The 21,056-nt window shown below is 46.6% G+C and overlaps 1 protein-coding gene across 14 annotated transcripts in view; it reads left to right on the top strand.

Moving 5' to 3' along the window:
* The window catches only part of gyg2 (glycogenin 2), a 95,467-nt gene that overhangs the window by 32,463 nt on the left and 41,948 nt on the right, over positions 1-21,056 (top strand). For all 14 annotated transcript variants that reach the window (XM_068033156.1, XM_068033152.1, XM_068033160.1 and 11 more), the window contains exons 3-6: positions 405-579; positions 2,173-2,335; positions 11,166-11,292; positions 16,326-16,545. In XM_068033156.1, coding sequence (XP_067889257.1) covers positions 405-579; positions 2,173-2,335; positions 11,166-11,292; positions 16,326-16,545 — 685 coding nt within the window. The remainder of the gene's footprint in view (positions 1-404; positions 580-2,172; positions 2,336-11,165; positions 11,293-16,325; positions 16,546-21,056) is intronic.

Below are 21,056 nucleotides of genomic sequence, written 5' to 3'. Positions count from 1 at the left end.
CAGTTGGGGCCCAGCTCAGTTTGAAGTGCTAACTTTCATGTCATCCTATAGAACTGCTTCCAGTTGCATAGTAACCTAAATTATTGAAGCCATATTGTAATGGTGTCAGTATAGGGAACCCTGAAAAGTTGGGTCATTACAGTAATGGACAAACTTTCTGTACTATAAGGTAGAAGAGCTTACGTTTGTTTCATGGTGAGCAGAAGGTACTCATGCTCTTTGTTGAAAAGAATTGCACTCTGTTGAAACATCTGCCTCTCCCTGAAGGTTAACAATCTGTTCTGAAGTTTTTATCTTTTGACCCTCTTGCTCATTCCAATTCCAAGTCAATATTTGTTTGCATTGATCTATGGCAATGCCGACGTTCACTGACTCCTTTTGCTTTCTCCTTGTACAAAATCCAGGCGTGTCCTTGAACGTCTATTTGACGAGGTCGTAGAGGTTAATGTACTGGACAGTGGCGACTCTGCCCACTTGGCCCTGTTGACGAGACCGGAACTCGGTGTAACGTTTACCAAAATACACTGCTGGTGCCTCATTCAGTATTCAAAGTGTGTGTTCATGGATGCTGATACTTTGGTGAGTTTGATTCTCTCTTAGTGTGAAGTTGGGGTGCACAGGGTGAGATGAAAGAGAACTCGTGATAATAGAAACAGAGAAAATAGGAGCAGGGGCAGGCCATTCGGCCCTTCGGGCCTGCTCCGCCATTCAAAAAAGATCATGGCTGATCATCTAATTCAGTACCCCGTTCCCACTTTCTCCCCATATCTCTTGATCCCTTTGGCATTAAGAAATATATCTGTCTATTAATTGTGGACAGGATGGGAAAGAAGTTAAAATATGCATGACATGTACACTGCATATTGGTGCTCAAATTGAGAAGCTAGGGTAAGGCCCACATGCAGGACATCAACATTGATGAGAAAGGAGAGAATAAATATTGAGTGGTCAGGTGAAAAGCTGTATTTTAAAGGAATGTGGATCATAAGAGTTTAGTTTAGTTTAGTTTAGAGATACAGCACTGAAACAGGCCCTTCGGCCCACCGAGTCTGTGCCGACCATCAACCACCTATTTATACTAATCCTACACTAATTCCATATTCCTACCACATCCCCACCTGTCCCTATATTTCCCTACCACCTACCTATACTAGGGGCAATTGCTAATGGCCAATTTTACCTATCAACCTGCAAGTCTTTGGCATGTGGGAGGAAACCGGAGCACCCGGAGGAAACCCACGCAGACACAGGGAGAACTTGCAAACTCCACACAGGCAGTACCCAGAATTGAACCCGGGTCGCTGGAGCTGTGAGGCTGCGGTGCTAACCACTGCGCCACTGTGCCGCCCTAATGTTTCTCTCTATATTCTTTCCTCTTCCCCATTGCCCCAGGTGCAGTGCACCTGAGGTTAGGGTCTTTCAATGGCTCTGGGAAATCCACATGCAGGCCATGTGTATGGGGAATGAGAATAGATTTGAGCACAGCTGCAGTCCTCTGAGATCAGGCCCTTTAGGCGGCTGCTGGAGGTTAACAGTTGGATGGCCCTGATTACTTTACAGATGTTCTGGAGAGGCTGCAGAGTGTGAATCGAAGATCTCACATTTGGCCTAATATCTTTGGCCTTTCCCAGTCATTGAAGGTGGGTCCCAAAGACAGGCTGTAGCTCCCAGCTTTGGCTGGAGTGCCAAGCGATCGTTGCTAAATGGAGTTGAGGTGGGACGGATGGGTGCTGGGATCGCCCCTCTCACCTTGTTAGAATAGCTAAGCTGGGTCAACATAAGATACAGGCGGGACGTAATCGGGCAAACTTATGAGGTAGCTGCTTTCTTTTTCCCTTTTCCCTGCATGTTGGAATCATTGATTTTTCTCCAGTCATGGAGCAGGGGAATATCTGCTTCGGAAAGTCTCAAGGCGGTAGGGGTCCAAGTACTCAGGTCCTAGGAAACACAGCAGAGATGTGATGTCCGCTAACTGTCTGCCCCGCTTACAACTAACATTCCTTAGTCTCTCAACTGAAGACATGAATTATTTTGATCATTTTAATGTATTTTACGGGAACATGTTTAAACCACTGGGGTAATTGCACTGCATAATTGCAAGTATGTCACTTTTAACCATCTAAACTGGAATATCTACCTCAGAGCCTCTTTTTTTTTAATGTTATTTTATAGGTGTGTAGTAATATTGATGATCTCTTTGAAAGAGAAGAACTCTCTGCTGCCCCTGATCCTGGCTGGCCAGATTGCTTCAATACTGGGGTGTTCGTATACAGGCCTTCCATTGAAACCTACAATCAGTTACTACAGTTTGCAGCTGAGAAGGGTAGTTTTGATGGTAGGTCTAATTCCAGTCTAGTTCAGTCTCGCTCGTACAGATTTTATTGCTGTTAAAAGGGACAGGGATGCGAAGAGAGATGACTGCAGTCCTGAAAGTAATTGGGCCGGATTTTGCGATGAGAATAACTGAGGCTAAGTGCGATCACCATTATCACAGGGTAAACTAGATAACATCTGTGCGTGTGCATTTAAACACGGAAATCCGGAAATTACTGTCGGAGATGCCTTACTCCTCCACAGGCTAGGAATTTGCAGTCCTTGCTGAGAGAATTTGCATGGAAATCAATGCTATGGTATGAACTTGCTGTACTTGCTTGCTACTTGCTCACTGTGTGTCAGCAGTGACTCGGTAGCACTCTTACCTCTGAGTCAGAAAGTGGTGTGTTTAAGTCCCACTCCAGGATTAGACCTCAAAAATCAAAGCTGGCACTCCAGTGCAGTACTGAGCGAGTGCAGAACTGTTGGAGGTTACATCTTTTAGGTGTGACTTTAAACCAAGGTCCCATTTACCCCCTCAGGCAGATGTAAAAGATTCTGTGGCGCTATTTTGGAGAAGAGCAAGGGAGTTCTCCCTGGTGTCCTGCCAATATTGTCCCCTCAATTAGCATCACAAAAACAGAATATCTACTCATTATCATATTGCTGTTTGTGGGAGCTTGCTGTGTACAAATTGGCTGCCATGTTTCCTACATTACAACCTTGACTATACTTTTTTTTTTAAAAAGTACTTCATTGGCTGCAAAGCATTTTGCGATGTCTGTTGGTCATGAAAGGCACTTATTAAATGCAAGACTTTCTTGGGTGTATGGATAAGCCCAGCAACAACAGGCCAGTCTGTTTAATAAAAGCAAAATACTGCAGATGCTGGAAATCTGAAATAAAAACAAGAAATTCTGGAAATACTCAGCAGGTCTGGCAGCATCTGCGGTGAGAGAAGCAGAGTTAATGTTTCAGCTCAGTGACCCTTCAACAGAACTGACAATGGTTAGAAATGTAATAGGTTTTAAGCAAATAAAGTGGGGGTGGGACAAGCGATAACAAAAGTAAAGGTGTTGATAGGACAGAGTCACAGAGAATAACTGACCAGAAGGTCATGGTGCAAAGGCAAACGGTATGTCAATGGTGTGTTGAAAGACAAAGAGTTAGTGCGAGAGGGTGTTAATGAACAGAAAAATGAACAGCCCTGGCCCAAAGCGCAAACATGAAAAAAAGAGTGGGCAGGCACATGGTAAGAAAGATGAATGATGAAGCAAACTAAAATAAAATAAAAATAAAAAAAATAAAAAAAAAAAACTGAAAATAAAAAGGGGGCCCCACCATGCTCTGAAATTATTGAACTCCATGTTCAGTCCGGCAGGCTGTAGCGTGCCTAATCGGTAAATGAGATGCTGTTCTTCGAGCTTGCGTTGATGTTCACTGGAACACTGCAGCAAGCCCAGGACAGATAAGTGGGCATTAGAGCAGGGTGGGGGCTGGTGTGTTGAAATGGAAAGCAACCGGAAGCTCAGGGTCATGTTCACAGACTGAGCAGAGATGTTTCGCCAAGTGGTCACCCAATCTGCATTTGGTCTCCCCAACGTAGAGGTGACCACATTGCGAGCAGCGAATACAGTATGCTAAATTAAAAGAAATACAAGAAAATTGCTGCTTCACCTGAAAGGAGTGTCTGGGCTTGGATAGTGAGGAGAGAGGAGGTAAAAGTGCATCTATTACACCTCCTGCGATTGCATGGGAAGGTACCATGGGAAGAGGGCGAGGTTTTTAAAAAATTCATTCATGGGATGTGGGCGTCACTGGCTATGCCAGCATTTATTGCCCATCCCTAATTGCCCTTGAGAAGGTGGTGGTGAGCTGCCTTCTTGAACCGCTGCAGTCCATGTGAGGTAGGTATACCCACAGTGCTGTTAGGAAGGGAGTTCCAGGATTTTGACCCAGCGACAGTGAAGGAACGGTAATATAGTTCCAAGTCAGGATGGTGTGTGACTTGGAGGGGAACTTGCAGGTGGTGGTGTTCCCATGCATCTGCTGCTCTTGTCCTTCTAGGTGGTAGAGGTCGCGGGTTTGGAAGGTGCTGTCGAAGGAGCCTTGGTGCATTGCTGCAGTGCATCTTGTAGATGGTACACACTGCTGCCACTGTGCGTCGGTGGTGGAGGGAGTGAATGTTTGTAGATGGGGTGCCAATCAAGCGGGCTGCTTTGTTCTGGATGGTGTCGAACTTCTCAAGTCTTGTTGGAGCTGCCCCCATCCAGGCAAGTGGAGAGTATTCCATCACACTCCTGACTTGTGCCTTGTAGATGGTGGACAGGCTTTGGGGAGTCGGGAGGTGAATTACTCGCCGCAGGATTCCTAGCCTCTGGCTCTTGTAGCCACGGTATTTATATGGCTACTCCAGTTCAGTCTATGGTCAATGGTAGCCCCTAGGATGTTGATAGTGGGGGATTCAGCGATGGTAATACCATTGAATGTCAAGGGGAGATGGTTAGATTCTCTCTTGTTGGAGATGGTCATTGCCTGGCACTTGTGTGGCACAAATGTTACTTGCCACTTATCAGCCCAAGCCTGGATATTGTCCAGGTCTTGCTGCATTTCTACACGGACTGCTTAAGTATCTGAGGAGTTGCGACTGGTGCGGAACATTGTGCAATCATCAGCGAACATCCCCACTTCTGACCTTATGTTTGAAGGAAGGTCATTGATGAAGCAGCTGAAGATGGTTGGGCCTAGGACACTACCCTGAGGAACTCCTGCAGTGATGTCCTGGAGCTCAGTTGATTGACTTCCAACAACTACAGCCATCTTCCTTTGAGCTAGGTATGACTCCAACCAGCAGAGAGTTTTTCCCCTGATTCCCATTGACTCCAGTTTTGCTAGGGCTCCTTGATGCCATACTCAGTCAAATGCTGCCTTGATATCAAGGGCAGTCACTCTCACCTCTTGAGTTTAGCTCTTTTGTCCATGTTTGAACCAAGGCTGTAATGAATTCAGGAGCTGAGTGGTCCTGGCGGAACCCAAACTGAGCATCAGTGAGCAGGTTATTGCTAAGCAAGTGCTGCTTGATGGCACTGTTGATGACACCTTCCATCACTTTACTGATGATTGAAAGTAGACTGATGGGGCGGAAATTGGCTGGATTGGACTTGTCCTGCTTTTTGTGTACAGGACATACCTGGGCAATTTTCCACATTGCAGGGTAGATGCCGGTGTTGTAGCTATACTGGAACAGCTTGGCTAGGGGCGCGGCAAGTTCTGGAGCACAGGTCTTCAGTACTATTGCCGGAATATTGTCAGGACCCATAGCCTTTGCAGTATCCAGTGCCTTCAGTCGTTTCTTGATATCACGCGGAGTGAATCGAATTGGCTGAGGTCTGGCATCTGTAATGCTGGGGACTTCAGGAGGGGGCCGAGATGGATCATCAACTTGGCACTTCTGGCTGAAGATTGTTGCAAATGCTTCAGCCTTATCTTTCACACTGATGTGCTGGGCTTCCCCATCATTGAGGATGGGGATATTTGTGGAGCCAGCTCCTCCAGTTAGTTGTTAAATGGTCCACCACCATTCATGACTGGATGTGGCAGGACTGCAGAGCTTAGATCTGATCCGTTGGTTATGGGATCGCTTAGCTCTGTCTATGGCATGCTGCTTCTGCAGTTTGGCATGCAAGTAGTCCTGGGTTGTAGCTTCACCAGTTTGACACCTCATTTTGAGGTATGCCTGGTGCTGCTCCTGGCATGCCCTTCTGCACTCTTCTTTGAACCAGGGTTGTGTCCTGGCTTGATGGTAATGGTAGAGTGGGGGATATGCCAGGCCATGATGTTACAGATTGTGGTTGAGTACAATTCTGCTCCTGCTGTTGGCTCACAGCGCCTCATGGATGCCCAATTTTGCATTGCGAGATCTGTTCGAAATCTATCCCATTTAGCACGGTGATAGTGCCACACAACACGATGGACGGTATCCTCAATGTGAAGGCGGCACTTCATCTCCACAAGTACTGTGTGGTGGTCACTCTGACCAATACAGTCATGGACAGAAGCATCTGTGGCAGGCAGATTGGTGAGGACGAGGTCAAGTATGTTTTTCCCTCTTGTTGGTTCCCCCACCACCTGCCGCAGACCCAGTCTAGCAGCTACGTCCTTTAGGACTCGGCCAGCTCGGTCAGTAGTGGTGCTACTGAGCCACTCTTGGTGATGGACATTGAAGTCCCCCACCCAGAGTACATTTTGTGCCCTTGCCACCTTCAGTGCTTCCTCCAAGTGTTGTTCAACATGGAGGAGTACTGACTCATCAGCTGAGGGAGGGCGGTAGGTGGTAATCAGTAGGAGGTTACCTTGCCCATGTTTGACCTGATGCCATGAGACTTCATGGGGTCCGGAGTCGATTTTGAGGACTCCCAGGGCAACTCCCTCCCTACTGTAGACCGCTATCCCGCCACCTCTGCTGGGTTTGTCCTGCCAGTGGCCTGACACTGGGAAGTTCTGAGGAAGAAAGAGACCTTGGCGTGTTGTCCATAGATCTCTGAAGGCAGAAGGGCAGGTTAATAGGGTGGTGAAAAAGACATATGGGACACTTGCCTTTATCAATCGAGGCATAGATTACAAAAGCAGGGAGGTCATGTTGGAGTTGTATAGAACTTTGGTAAGGCCACAGCTGGAGTACTGTGTGCAATTCTGGTCGCCACATTCTAGGAAGGATGTGATTGCACTGGAGGAGGTGCAGAGGCGATTCACCAGGATGTTGCCTGGGATGGAACATTTAAGCTATGAAGAGAGGTTGGATAGGCTTGGGTTGTTTTCGCTGGAGCAGAGAACACTGAGGGGTGACCTGATTGAGGTGTACAAGATTATGAGGGGCATGGACAGGGTGGATAGGGAGGGTCAGTTACGAGGGGAAATGAGTTTAAGGTGAGGGGCAGGAGGTTTAAGGGGGATTTGAGGAAGAACTTTTTTACCCAGAGGGTGGTGACGGTCTGGAATGCACTGTCTGGGAGGGTGGTAGAGGCGGGTTGCCTCACATCCTTTAAAAGGTACCTGGATGAGCACTTGGCAAGTCATGACATTCAAGGCTATGGGCCAAGTGCTGGCAAATGGAATTAGGTAGACAGGTCAGGTGTCTTTAATGCATCGGTGCAGACTCGATGGGCTGAAGGGCCTCTTCTGTGACATACCCAGGGATAGTGATTGCAGTGTCTGGGACATTGTTTGTAAGATATGATTCCGTGAGTATGACTATGTCGGGCTGTTGCTTGACTAGTCTGTGGGACAGCTCTCCCAACTTTGGCACATGCCCCCAGATGTTAGTAAGGAGGACTTTGCAGGGTCGACAGGGCTGGGTTTGCCGTTGTCGTTTCCAGTGTCTAGGTCAATGCCGGGTGGTCTGTCCGGTTTCATTCCTTTTCATTGACTTCGTAGCGGTTAGGTACAACTGAGTGGCTTGCTAGGCCATTTCAGAGGGCATGTAAGAGTTAACCACATTGCTGTGGGTCTGGAGTCACATGTAGGCCAGACCAGGTAAGGACAGTTGATTTCCTTCCCTAAAGGACATTAGTGAATCTGATGTGTGTTGCGGGTAATGGAGGAGTGGACCAGGGTGTCACTGAGGGAATGATCCCTTTGGAATGCTGACATGGGAGGGCAGGGAAAGATGCATTTGGTAGTGGCATCATGCTGGATGTGGCGGAAATGGCAGAGGAAGATCCCTTGGATGTGGAGGCTGGTGGGGTGGAAAGTGAGGGCAAGGGGAACCCTGTCGCGGTTCTGGCCAGTCTGTTTAGCCTCAGTGATGGGGATGCTTCTGGAAGCAATAATTCAGGACAAAATTAATAGTCACTTGGGCAAATGTGGGATAATTAAGGAATGCTAGCATGGTTTTGTGAAGGGCAAATTCTGTTTAACTAACTTGCTGGAGTTTTTTTTAATGAAGTAACAGAGGGTTGAGGGCAATGCCGTTGATGTGGTGTACATGGACTTTCAAAAAGTGTTTGATAAAGTGCCGCACAACAGACTTGAGCAAAGTTCTAGCTCATGGAATAAAAGGGACAGTAGCAACATGGATGTGGAATTGTCTGCGTGACAGGAAACAAACAGTTGTGGTTAATGGATGTTTTTCAGGCTGGAGGGAGGTTTGTAATAGAGTTCCCCAGGGGTCAGTGTTGGGACTCTTGCTCTTCCTGATGTATATTAATGCCCTAGACCTTGGTATACAGGGCACAATTTCAAAATTTGCAGATGTTACGAAACTTGGAACAATTGTGAACTGTGAGGAAGACGGTGTAGAACTTCAAAAGGACATGGACACGTTGGTGGAATGGGCGGACAAGTGGCAGATGAGTTCGATGCGGAGAAATGTGAAGTGATTCATTTTGATAGGAAGAACATGGAGAGACAATATAAAATAAAGGATACAACTCTAAGGGAGGTGCAGGAGCAGAGGGACCTGGAAATATATGCGCATAGGTCATTGAAGGTGGCAGGACAGGTTGAGAGAGTGGTTAATAGAGCAAACAGTATCCTGGGCTTTATTAATAGCATAGAGTACAAGAGCAAGCAAGTTATGTTAAGCTTGTATAGAACACTAATTCGTCCTCACCTGAAATATTGTGTCCAGTTCTGGGTGTCACACTTTAGGAAAGATGTGAAGGCACAAGAAAGAGAGTAGAAAAGATTCACAAATGGTTCCAGGGATGAGGAAGTTCAGTTATGAAGACCAATTGGAGCAGTTGGGACTGTTTTTCCTTGGATACGAGAAGGCTCGGATGAGATTTGAGAGGTATTGAAAATCATGTGGATGTCTGGACAGAGTAGATAGGGAAAAACTGTTCCCATTGGTGGAAGGATCGAGAACAAGAGGGCACAGATTTAAAGTAATTGGCAAAAGAAACAATGGCAACATGAAAAACTTTTTCACGCTGTGAGTGGTTAGGATCTGGAATGCACTGCTTAAGAGTGCACTGGAAGCAGTTTCAATTGAGGCATTCGAGATTGTCTTCTGAAAAGGAAGAATGTGCAGGGCTATGGGGAGAAGGCAGTGGAGTGACACTAGGTAAATTGCTCTTTTGGAGAGCTGGTGCAGACGCGATGGGCCAAATGACAACCTCCTGTGCTGTAACAATTCTGTGATTCTTTCCTTTTGAAAAAATGGCTTAAAAATGTAGGGCATTCAGGAGGACTGCCAATACCTCTGTGGCCCTGAAAAATTAATGTTACAGGTATGGAGTCTCATTCCTTCAAAAAAAATTAGTGTTGGAGATTTTAAAAGTATATATTTGTTTTACTACTTCTGTCTGTGTCTCTTTTATCTCTCTCCCTTAATCCCATCTTCCTCAATTCTTACTTCACTTTCTATATGCCATTTAAATCTAATTTATATTTCCTGCTTTATGCTTCTTGATTTAGACTCTGCGTGGGTCAGTGAAGATTCTTCACTCTGGTTGAAGAGCCTCACTGTTTTATGATCTGCACACAGATGCTGTGTTGGATCAAGCGCTGGATTAAACAAGTCTGCACTCTAAAGCCCACAAAGCCTTTGAGGTCAGCCGTTGTGAAGTGGACGGCAAACACCCGTTCCTTCTCGCTGATCACAAGATCTGGGCCATAATGTCTTTATATCACAGATCTGCTGTCCTAGAAATAGACTATTGGTGTGCTGTTTCTACCTGTCACCACTAGTCCTGCAGAGAAAATAATCGGTATGTTGCCATTGCAACTTGTGTTTCTGGCTGTTCGCACTAATGGAACGTGAAGTTGCTTTTTGTCTTAGAATTAAATCCTAGTATTAATGATTTTTAGCTGTTCAGATTTATTTGGTGGATTAGAGTGAGGAATGGCACAGCCTAGGGTCACTGTTTTGGCAACAAACATTGGCTGCTGGATGCAGGACGAAACCTCCCCTATTCTGCTTCTGTCTGAAAGTGGCCACTGCTTTCACCTCTGGTCTGAGAGAGACGGCCAGTTTACTGTTTAAATTGTTGACTTTGTGCAATGTCTTTAGGCTGGCTTAGCAACGTGATTTCAAAATGGAAACAGAAAAAATGTCGGAAGTAATCAGCATGGCAACATCTGTGGAGAGAGAAACAGAGTTAAGGTTTCAGGTTGCTGACCTTTTATCAGAACTGGGAAAAGCTAGAAATGTAGTAGGTTTTGAGCAAGTGAAAGGGGGGAGGGTGGGAATGACAGCAAAAGGGAAGGTCTGTGACAGGGTGGCGGGCAGGAGAGATTAAATGACAAAAGGGTTTCATTGTGCAAGGCCAAAGGGAGTGGTAATGGGACAAGTGAAGAAACAAAAGATGTGTCCAGAGGCGTAAATGGCAGAATGATGCAGCTGCCATCTGACAGTTTTTTTTAAAAAAGCGAGAGAGCGAAAAGCCAAAACTAGGAAAGAAAAAGGAAACAAAATGGGCGAAGAGGTTACCATCTAAAATTGTTGAACTCAGTAAGTCTGGAGGGCTGTAAAGTGCCCAGTCGAAAGTTGACGACACTGAGTCTCAGAAGGAGATATTAGATCAGCTGACCAATAGCTCGGTCAAAAGCCCAAGTGGGAGCAAGGTGGAGAATTACAATTACAGGCGACCGGAAGCTTGCGGACTGAATGGAGGTGTTACGCAAAGCAGTTGCCTAATCTGCGATTGGTCTCCCCAATGTAGAGCAGACTGCATTGTGAACAGAGAATACAGTAGACTAAGTTGAAAAAAGTACAAGTAAATCGCTGTTTCACTTGGAAGGAGTGTTTGGGGCTTTGGATGGTGAGAAAGATTCCAGAAATGTATTTCTTTTTGCCTGACTGTTTGCTACTGTGGCAATTTTGATGTATTTTTCATTGTTCTGTACATTAGGAGGAGACCAAGGTTTGTTGAATAGTTTCTTCAGTGGCTGGTCTACAAAGGATATCCACAAGCACCTACCATTCATCTACAACCTCAGTGGCATTGCCATATACAGCTACCTCCCTGCCTTCAAACAGTAAGCATGGTTTTATCTATTGTTATTTTAAGCAAGGCGACATTTCTAGCTTAATTCTTGTTTGCCATGGCAGTCTTGTTGAGCTGCATAATGTGTGTTTGAAGCTGCAAACAATCTGGACCCTGTATCTAACCTTATGATCATTTAACCTGGCGCTGTAACAACAACACTCCTTTGTCATCTGTACTGGCAGCACTAGTGAGATGAGGCCAGATATGAATTGTTAAGCTGCTTTATTTTACAGATAGTAAATAGGGTACTGTTTATAATCTCCTTAATGCAACTAGATTCAGATCTCTCCTTGTGAACTAGAAAAATAATACGTCACATTCCCCTCATAATAAGCTCCCTTAATTTCCCTGGTTTGTCTTCAGATTCTTTTGAACATAAGATGAGGAAGCTTTTTGTCACTGGCTTGACTCCTTCCAGCAGACATAACCAGACACGTGTTCCTTTGTTCTTTTCTCTCTGTTTCCAGGAAGTGTGAGAACTACCTCTCTGATATCTTCCCCATTCAGCAATTTGCCAATAGACCCATCATATATATTTTTTTTAAACACTTCCTCATCCTTTCCCTTTTCCCCCCCCCCCCCCCCCTCCCCCAGTTGGTATGCGGGTCTCAAGAAATTATCTGCTCCTGTTAATGGAATAAAGGTTGTGCTTATGATTGTGCATGAGCAATCTGGAGGTTGAAAGTTCAAATCCTGCCTTGGCAAGTTGGGAAATTGAATTAATTAAAATCTGGTGGTTTCTTGGTTGGCACCAGATTAAAAAAAAATCAAAGCTGCTAGATTGTTGTCAAAAAGCTGACTTGCTCACTAATGTCCTTCAGGGAAGGGAATCTGCCATACTTACTCAGTCTGGTCTACATGAGACTCCAGACCCACACTACATGGTTGACTCTTAATGCCCTGAGGGCATTTAGGGGATGAACAATAAATGTAGTCTTGACAGCATCGCCAACATCCTGAGAACAAATATTTAGACTGGGCCAAGCTTTACCTACATTTCTCAGCAGACCTTATCTACAAATATGTCTTTTTTTTTTGTCCTTTGGCTCCCTGGACAGGAAATTTGGCTATGATCTTGGACTCTTGCCCTAATCTGGGGGTTGGACAGTAAATCTGCCAATTAAACCAAACACTGCTCTCCAAAGAGTTGATCCCTAGTGGGCAACCCCATGCTGCGTATACAAGAATACAGTTTCTTCCCCATTGTGAAATGAGATAACAAGTAGCCCATTGAACCAGATTAGCATGGGTAACTGTCTCAGTGGTGAGCTCATTAACTCTCAAGTGGGCTAATGCCAATCCCCTCTTTGTTTCGGTGGCACTACATCTGCCTCCCTCACCCACTCACTCTCGTCCAGCATACTTTGTCATCTTGATGACATTAATCCTTAAAAATCATGAACCTGAGTTGATATCAGCAACATAATGTAACTTGAGCTATAAATCCCTGCTAGGCCAATTACAAGAAAGAAGGACTTGCATTTATATAGCGCCTTTCACAACTTCCAGGACATCTCAAAGTGCTTTCCAGCCAATTAACTACTTTTGAAATGTCATCATTGTTTCAATGTAGGAAATGTAGCAGCCAATTTGTACACAACAAAATCCCCAAATCTGTTTTGTTATGTGTTGCTTGAGGGATAAATATTGGCCAGAACATTGAGGAGAATTCCCCTGCTCTTCTTTGAATACTGCCATTTGGATCTTTTACATCCACCTGAAAGAGCAAACTCTTAGTTTAATACCTCATCCAAAAGATGGCAACTGTGACTGCAGCACTCCCTCAGTCCTCATGCCTTGTCTCTCAAGTTCGTTGCTCCTTTATCCTCCCTTTAATCTCTCCCTCTATATAAACTCCCCTAACCATTTTCAAGGCTGCCACCTTGACCTTGCCATCTTGCGTGGCCTTTCTACTCCCAGCATGTCAATTACTGATCAGGCCATTGCTGATCAATTTTATTGTATTCTTCTCTGCTCATGTCCACCTGCCCCCTCTACAGTCTGCTTTCTTCTGTGTCTGCCCCTGGAAACAAACTCTTTCCTAGTTCACTTACAACAGCACTTTCAAATTCCCAACTGTCTCGCCTTTGGCCTTCCCATTCATCTTGATGTTTCTGCAGCTACCAACCAATCGCACCCTCGCCTCCATTGTTGATGCCTTCGTCCCTGCTGAAACTATTACTCTCTCTCGCCCTGGTATGGTCTTCATCTCCACTGCCTTATGTCCAAAGAAGGCAGACTTGAACAGGTATGGCAGCCAGATCTTGCTGGACCACACAAAGCGCTATTGGGTCCTGTTCTCCCCGGCCAAAACTGCTCACTATTCCAGAATCATACTGGAATGCAAAGGTAACCCTCGGCTTCTCTTCACTACAAGTCAACTTCTGAAACACTCTCCATTCTTCCTCCACTTACAGCTCCAAAAAGTGCGAGGAGCATATGGATTATTTTGTCCCTAAGATTAATTTTTCTTCCCTCATGCCCCCCCCAACCCCAGCCCACTGGGCCAAACATCCCCTAATGTTTGTCCTTGCCCTAGGCCTGAACGGTCATCCTTTCTAGTTCATCCCATCATCTATCATGCCTTTTCTGACCTCATCTTGTCCAAGAGACTCAGCTGCTCCCTTGACCCTATTCCCACCAAACTGCTGAATAGCCAACCTCCCTTCCTTGCCCCATGTTGATATTGATAACCGTTCCGTCTCCTGAAATACTGTCTCCTTTCCCAGCAAGTCTGCTGTTATCTTCTGACTCCTTTTCTAAAAATAACTCCTACTTAACGTGCCATCCTCAACCTCCCTTTCCTCTGCAAAGTCCTTATGTGTTGTCATTTCCCAAATCCATTCCCATCTTTCCTGCAAGTCTACATTTGAACTCCTCCAATCAGGTTTCTGCACAGCACTGTAATGGCCCTCATCAAAGTCACAAATAACATCTTGTGTCACCACAGTAAATTATACCTTCTCATCTTTCTCGAACTGCCTGTAGGCTTTGGCACGTTTGACCACACCATCATCCTCCATGGAACATAGCAACAGGATTAGGTCATTCAACCCATCGAGCCTGCTTTGCCATTCAATATGATCATGGCTGATCATCCACTTCAATGCCTTCTTCCCACACTATCCCCAATGTGTCTCATCCATTGTCTAGCTGGGTAGGATTGCCTCTTTCCATTCTTAACTATCCAGGCACAGTCACTTCTGGAGTACCTGAAGTTTTATCCTTGGCCCTCTCCTATTTCTTATCGATGTGAGGCACCTTTAGTGGCATCATCCAAAAACAAGGGTCTGGATGTCCAAGGTAGTTAAAAGTCCCAGGGAACTTCACCAATGGCACCCAGCTGTACTTCACCACCACCTCTCTCAACCCCTCTGCTGTCCTTTGGCACATTGTTTGTCTGGCATCCAAATCTGGATGAGCAGAAATGTCCTCCAACTGAATATTGGGAAGACCAAAGCCATTGTTTTGGTTCCTGCCACAAACTCGGTTTGTTAGCTACAAACTGTCTCTGGTCACTGTCTGAGGATGAACCAAGCCATTTGCAAACTTGGCGTTCTATTTGACCCCGAGATGTACTTCCAAACACACATCCTTGCCCTCACTAAGATCGCTTACTTCCTGCTCTGTAGCATCGCTCGATTCTGCCCCTGCCTCAGCGTATCTGCTGTTGGAACTCTAGATTTGACTATTCTAACGCACTCTTGACCAGCCTCCCACCTTTCACCCTGCATAAACTTGACCTCATCCAAAATTCTACTGCCTGTACCCTAACTCGCACCAAGTCCTTATCACTCATCGCTCTTGTGGTGGTTGACTCACGTTGGCTCCCAGTCTGGCTATGTCTTGAGCTTAACATTATCACCTTGTTTACAAATGCCTCCATGGCCTCACCCTTCCCTATCTCTGTAACTCCTTCTAGTCCCACAACCCTCAAAGATCTCTGCACTCCTCCAACTATGGCCTCTTATGCACTTCCAGTTTTAATTGCTGCTCCATTGGCAGCCATGTCTTCAACTCCCTGGGCTCTAAGCTCTGGAATTCCCTCCCTAAACCTTTCCACTTCTCTACCTCTCTTTTTCCTCCTTCAAGATGTTCCTTAAAACCTACCACCTGACCAAGCCTGTCCTAATATTATGTGGCCCGGTATCGAATTTTATTTACACTCCTATGAAGTGCCTTTGGGACTTTAAGCTATCGTTTAAAGTTGCTATATAGTTGTATGTTGGTGGTGGTGGTGGTGCTGCTGCTGCCAATAATCCATAGTTGTTGCACATGTATCTTTCTGCACAACCTGCAGCAAAATATTCCAAAGGACGTCCCTGCTTCCTCCCATCAACTCACTGCTTTCTATTCAATATGAAGAGTTGCCCACTGATCAGTATTTAAATATCAGCATTTTATTATCTGACGTTGCAAATATAGTTCTCCCTTTGGCTCAACAGAAGGCTGCATTCTTCATGATACACCTGTGTTTGATCATAATAAGAACATAAGAAATAGGAGCAACAGTAGACGATGTGGCCCCTCAATCTAGCTCTGCCATTCAATACAATCATGGCTGATTTTTTTGCCTCGACTCCACTTTCCTGCCCACTCCCCTATATCCTTTGATTCTCTGAGAGACCAAAATTCGGTGTCTCAGCCTTAATTATACTCAACGATGGAGCATTTGCAAGCCTCAGGGATAGACAATTCCAAAGATTCAGAATCCTTTACGTGAAGAAGTTTCTCCTCATCTCAATCCTAAATAATTGACCCCTTATCCTGAGGGTGTGCCCAGCAAGGGAAAACAACCTCTATGTCTACCCTGTAAAGCACCTTCAGAATTCTGTACATTATAATGAGATCATCTCTCATTCTTCTAAACTCCAGAGAGTATAGGTGCAATTTATTCAGCCTCATCGTAGGACAACCCTCTCATCCCACTTGGAGGCCACTGTAACTTCTTATGCTTTGTGTGAAATGTTGACTGTGTTTTATTAATTTTCATAATCTCTCTTTACTCTGTTTCTGTTATAGGTTTGGCTCTACTGTAAAAGTGGTACATTTCCTGGGACCAACAAAACCATGGCATCACAAGTACAGTGCTGAGACAAAGAGTGTTATACAGGAAAATATGTCCCCCTCAGACTCGATGTTTATAAACTTTCTGAATTCGTGGTGGGACATATATACCACTTGCATTTTGCCATTGTTGGCAGACCACAAGGTAGAGGAGAAGAGTGTTGATTATCAGATGGTAAGTTGGAAAGAGAACTCTTCTCAACCATGTGAAATGCAAAAGTGCTATACAGCCAATTACAAGTTTAGGATTTTGCCTTTTGAGATATTTTCTTAGACACAGTGGTACCAGTTAATTTTGTAAGTAGTTTGAGCACCTTCTTTTGCTTAGGGATTGGCCTGTGTTTCCCAACGTTTACCTAACAACGTATCCCAGAATTTTCCACTGTTCTTTGAACTTGATTTCTGTCCTTCATCCATGCAATTCTTCAATGTCCCTCATCTCAGTCTTTTTTGAGAAACTAGTGGACATGCTCTTTTTTTTAAACCTAATCTATTCCATCATAATAGCTCATCCAAAAGACAGCTCCTCTGACAGTTCTGCACCCCCTCAGTACTGTGTGGTAGTATTAGCCTAGATAATGTGCTCAAGGCCTACAGTGGGGCGTGGACACTTAACATTCTGACTCCGAAAAACAGGATCCAACTGAACCAAACTGCCACTAGCTTTGAATATTAACTACTTTAATTGTTTTAAATTTATGCTTTAAAGGTTTAATTTTATTTTAAACTACAGAATCACCTGCATAATAGACATTTGTATGAACGAGAAGTACATAGATGTGAGAACACAGAAATGGACCATGTGACCCAATTAGTCCACGTTGGCATTTATCTGCCACCCACCTTGTTTCCATATCTCTTCAATCTTGTTTCCTCCATCCACCTATTCAATCTAATCTTGAATGTTGACATAATTTCTGCCTCAAACATTAACCCTGAAGGTGAATTCCATCGCACCTCAACTCTCTCTATGAAGACGTTTCTCCTCTTCTTGGTTTGAAATAACTAACTTGCATTAAATCTGGTATCTTTGGCTCCTCTTTCTTGAACCATCAACTACGGAGACACTCTGCTTCTATTGACCCTGTTCCTCCCTCGCATACTGTTTAACATAGCCCCTCGTTATCTGTGTTCCCTTTTTAAAAAAAGAAATCCCATTTGAATTCATATTTCCCCGTACCAGGCAGAATCCTAGAGATTCTGTGTTGTAGCCTCTCTAAAGACTCAGTATACTTCCTATATTGCCGGACCGCACAAAATATTCTAACTGAGGCCTGTAAGGATTTATACAAGCTCACTGGCCGGAATTTTACAATGTCAGCGGCTCCGTGGTCCAGGAGGTGGAAGCGTGTGCCAAAGTCGCTGCCACCCCTATCGAGCACTCACTAACCAATTAGCAGCTCAGCGGAGTATATATGTCAGAAAAGGGTGAGCGTAGGCAGGGATGGGGCTAGAGCCAGAGGAAGGTGCTGAAAGCTTGCGGCAATGGCAGAGTAATGCAACCACGTGGCACCCAGGATCTCAGAAGACTTCCCGCATGTCCTCCTCCAGGCGGCTGAGGCAAGGCAGGTGGTCCTTTTCCCAGCAGACAGAAGGAGGAGGCGCCCCAGGTCACCAAGAAGGCATGGTTGGAGGTTGTGGAGGAGGTCAGCAGCCGCGGTAGTGAGGAGGACATGGCTGCAGTGCCGCAACCGGGTCAATGGCTTTCTGTGCTCTGCCAGGGCAAGGGGCATATCACAGTCATCGCAGCTTTTAACTGACACGGGAAGGTCACTGGGTGTTGATGCTGCAAAGTCAAAGCCATCCATCTGCAGTGAATGGCTGCAGCCCTATCGTGGGCCGTATGCTGGGCACATCTGAGACGCACAATGGTCCAGAGGTATGCCAACCTTGCACTTCAATGGCGTTGGTTCTAGATGCAGCATGCAGCACAAGGGGTGAGTGGGTGCTCCTTCAAGTCAAGGGACTGAACTAATTGCCATGTGTCTCCACAGGAGAAGAGGGCACAGAATGCCCGAGAGGGGGCACGGACAATTGGCGGGGTGGCCAACTTCGCAATTCTGATCAAAGTAGAGGAGACATTGATGCTTTCAGGGCAGGACAGAGAACGCTCAGTAGCTGATGGCGAGGCTGGTGCGCCTGGCCAGGAGGGTGAGTTCCCCAGAGTGTGGTCGAGGTGGAGGGTGAGCAGCTTGGATCAAGCAATGAAGGTTGCCCGTGAGTTCAAAGTCACACACATGTGGCCACACTGCAGTCTACGACATGTCCTTCAGTCAGGAGTGCTGATCACAACTGATCATTCTTTCTTCTTTCCCTGCCGGTGAAACTCAGCAGCAGCCAGGCAATGTCTCTGGAGCTCATCCGTCCACCTCTGAGGAGGAGTGGACCTCTGATGGTGCAGCATCACATCCTCTCCCCACACCAATCACAAGCTCAGAAACAGTCGCGAAGGCCTGTGAATGGCCCCACCACTCCACCGCCAATTGAGGCCCTTACAATTAACCTCAGATTAAGGGCCTCTTCCTGTCACAGCCCATTCGCCGCACGGGAAGCATGGCACCGGTATGTGGGTAGCTTTCCAACTCTGGAGAGGCACAGGTCCCTTGTTAAAAGGCACATAGTGCCTGAAGTGGGGCCCGCTGAAGGCCAACAGGCCCCCCAACCCCCACTCCTATGAATCCCACTGCATGAGACCCCTCCCTCCCTGAAGCCTGGTTCTAGCGAGACTCCTCAGCCTCTGGTAGCTGAAGCAGCAGCCACTGCTTTGCTAGGGCGGGACTTCTGGCAACTGGTTCCTTGATCCATTGGAAAGCCCAACACTGTTCACTTAAGTGCCTGATTGGCATTAAATTTGGCAGGCCTTCCGTAGAAGAGGCGACATAGGGATCGCGGCGTGGGTTCCTCTGGATGTCAAGGACCCTGCCACCAGGATAAAATTCCCCCCAGAAAGTCCAAAACTATGTCCTATAAATATAAGATAGTCACAATAAATCCAATTGGGAATCCAGGAGAAACATCTTTCCCAGAGTGACTGTGGAACGCAACCACATGGAATGGTTGAGGCGACTAGTGTAGATGGATTTAAGGCGAAGCTGAATAAATGTATGAAGGAGAAAGGAATAAAAGGTTTTGCTGATTGAGTTTGAGGAAGAGGAATGCAAGTGTGTGGAACCCGAACATTCTCCATTCCTCCTCTGGGGAGGAGATCTCCCCAGATCACCAAGAAGGCCTAGATGGAAGTTGCGGAGGAAGATGGATGCAGTGCCGCAAGTGGGTTAATGACCACCTCTGCTCTGCCAGGGTGAGTGGCAAATCTCGGTCCTCGTTGCTTTGTGCTCAGATGGGTGGGTATGCAGGTGTTGATGTTGAAAAGTGGAAGCCCTTCAGATGGAGTGAATGCCTGCAGCCCTGTCATGGGGCATATGCCTGGTACTTCTAACCTGCACAAGGGTGCGGAAGTGTGCCCGTGGTAATGGTCCCAGAGGCAGCATGCAGCAAGAGCGATGAGCGGGTGGGCTTTCAGGTCCAATAGCTAAAATGATTCTCGTGTCTCTACAGGAGAAGAGGGCACGGAATGCCCATGAAAGGGCACAGGCTGGCCGTGGCGTTCCCATGCCGGCAATTTTTACACCTGTGAAGGAGGAGGCACTGCTACTGGCTGAGCATGGAGGCTGGTCAGTTGTGGACGGCAAGGCCAGAGCACCTGGCCAGGAGGGTGAGTTTCCTGAGTGTGGGCATGGGGTGGGGGGAGCAACAAACTATCATGAAAGTTGGTCGTATGTTCAAAGTCACAGACATGTGGCCAAACTGCAGCGAAAGACGTGTTCTTCAGTCAGGAGTGTCGCACAGACCTGATCTTTCTATTTTCTACTCCAGGTGAATCCCAGCTATTGCCATGCAACATCTCCAGGGGGACGTCCGACCACCTCTGAGGAGGAAGCGGGGACCTCAGAGGGTGCAGCGACACATTCTTGCCTCGCATCTATCACCAGCTCAGATTTAGTCACCTCGGTTGGCAAATTGCACGTAGATATTCGGGGTCACGACCTGGTTCCTGCACCGCACAAGTGCCGGACCAGATGCCAGAGGCAGTTTCGGCCGAGGCCTCTGACACTCGGTCTGTGGGAGATCAGGCCAGTGCTGAGCCCCAGGCTGATGCCGAACCTCTGGAGACGTCCATTCGGCTGCAGGTGCAGCATGAGGTGCGTGAACATCTAGCGGATTTACTAGAGGGTCTGCATGCTCTGACTCGGACTGTGGAGGAGTCCATCCAGGCCATGGGTACTGCCATGTCCCTCTCATCTGCGGGACTGGCTTCCTCCATTGACAGATTGGCGACTGTTGTGGAGAGCCAGCTCCAGCAGACCAACCAGTGCCTGCCGGAGATTCACACAGATCTGCACACCAACAGGTTGCTACTGAGCTCCATGATTCGGTGTCAATGCGAGAGAGAGACAGGGCACCTGGGGTCTCCTCCAGGAGCTCATTCCACTCAGTTCAGCAGGGAGGCCCAAATGTGCCTCGTGAAGGCAGAGGAGCAGCAGCAGTTGGCATCTGGGGGCACCTCTCGGGGCGCTCCTGATGCGGACAGTGGCTTCTCGGCCCCTCTGCCAGTGACACCAGTGCCTCAAATTGCCAGGATGACAGAGGGTGCTCCTGAGACTCCTCAGGGTTATCTCAACATGC

This window comes from Heterodontus francisci, chromosome 6, assembly GCF_036365525.1.
Source record: "Heterodontus francisci isolate sHetFra1 chromosome 6, sHetFra1.hap1, whole genome shotgun sequence".
NCBI classification, from domain to species: domain Eukaryota; kingdom Metazoa; phylum Chordata; class Chondrichthyes; order Heterodontiformes; family Heterodontidae; genus Heterodontus; species Heterodontus francisci.
The sequence above is the reverse complement of the archived record's forward strand: the minus strand, read 5'-3'. Positions and strand labels throughout refer to the sequence as shown.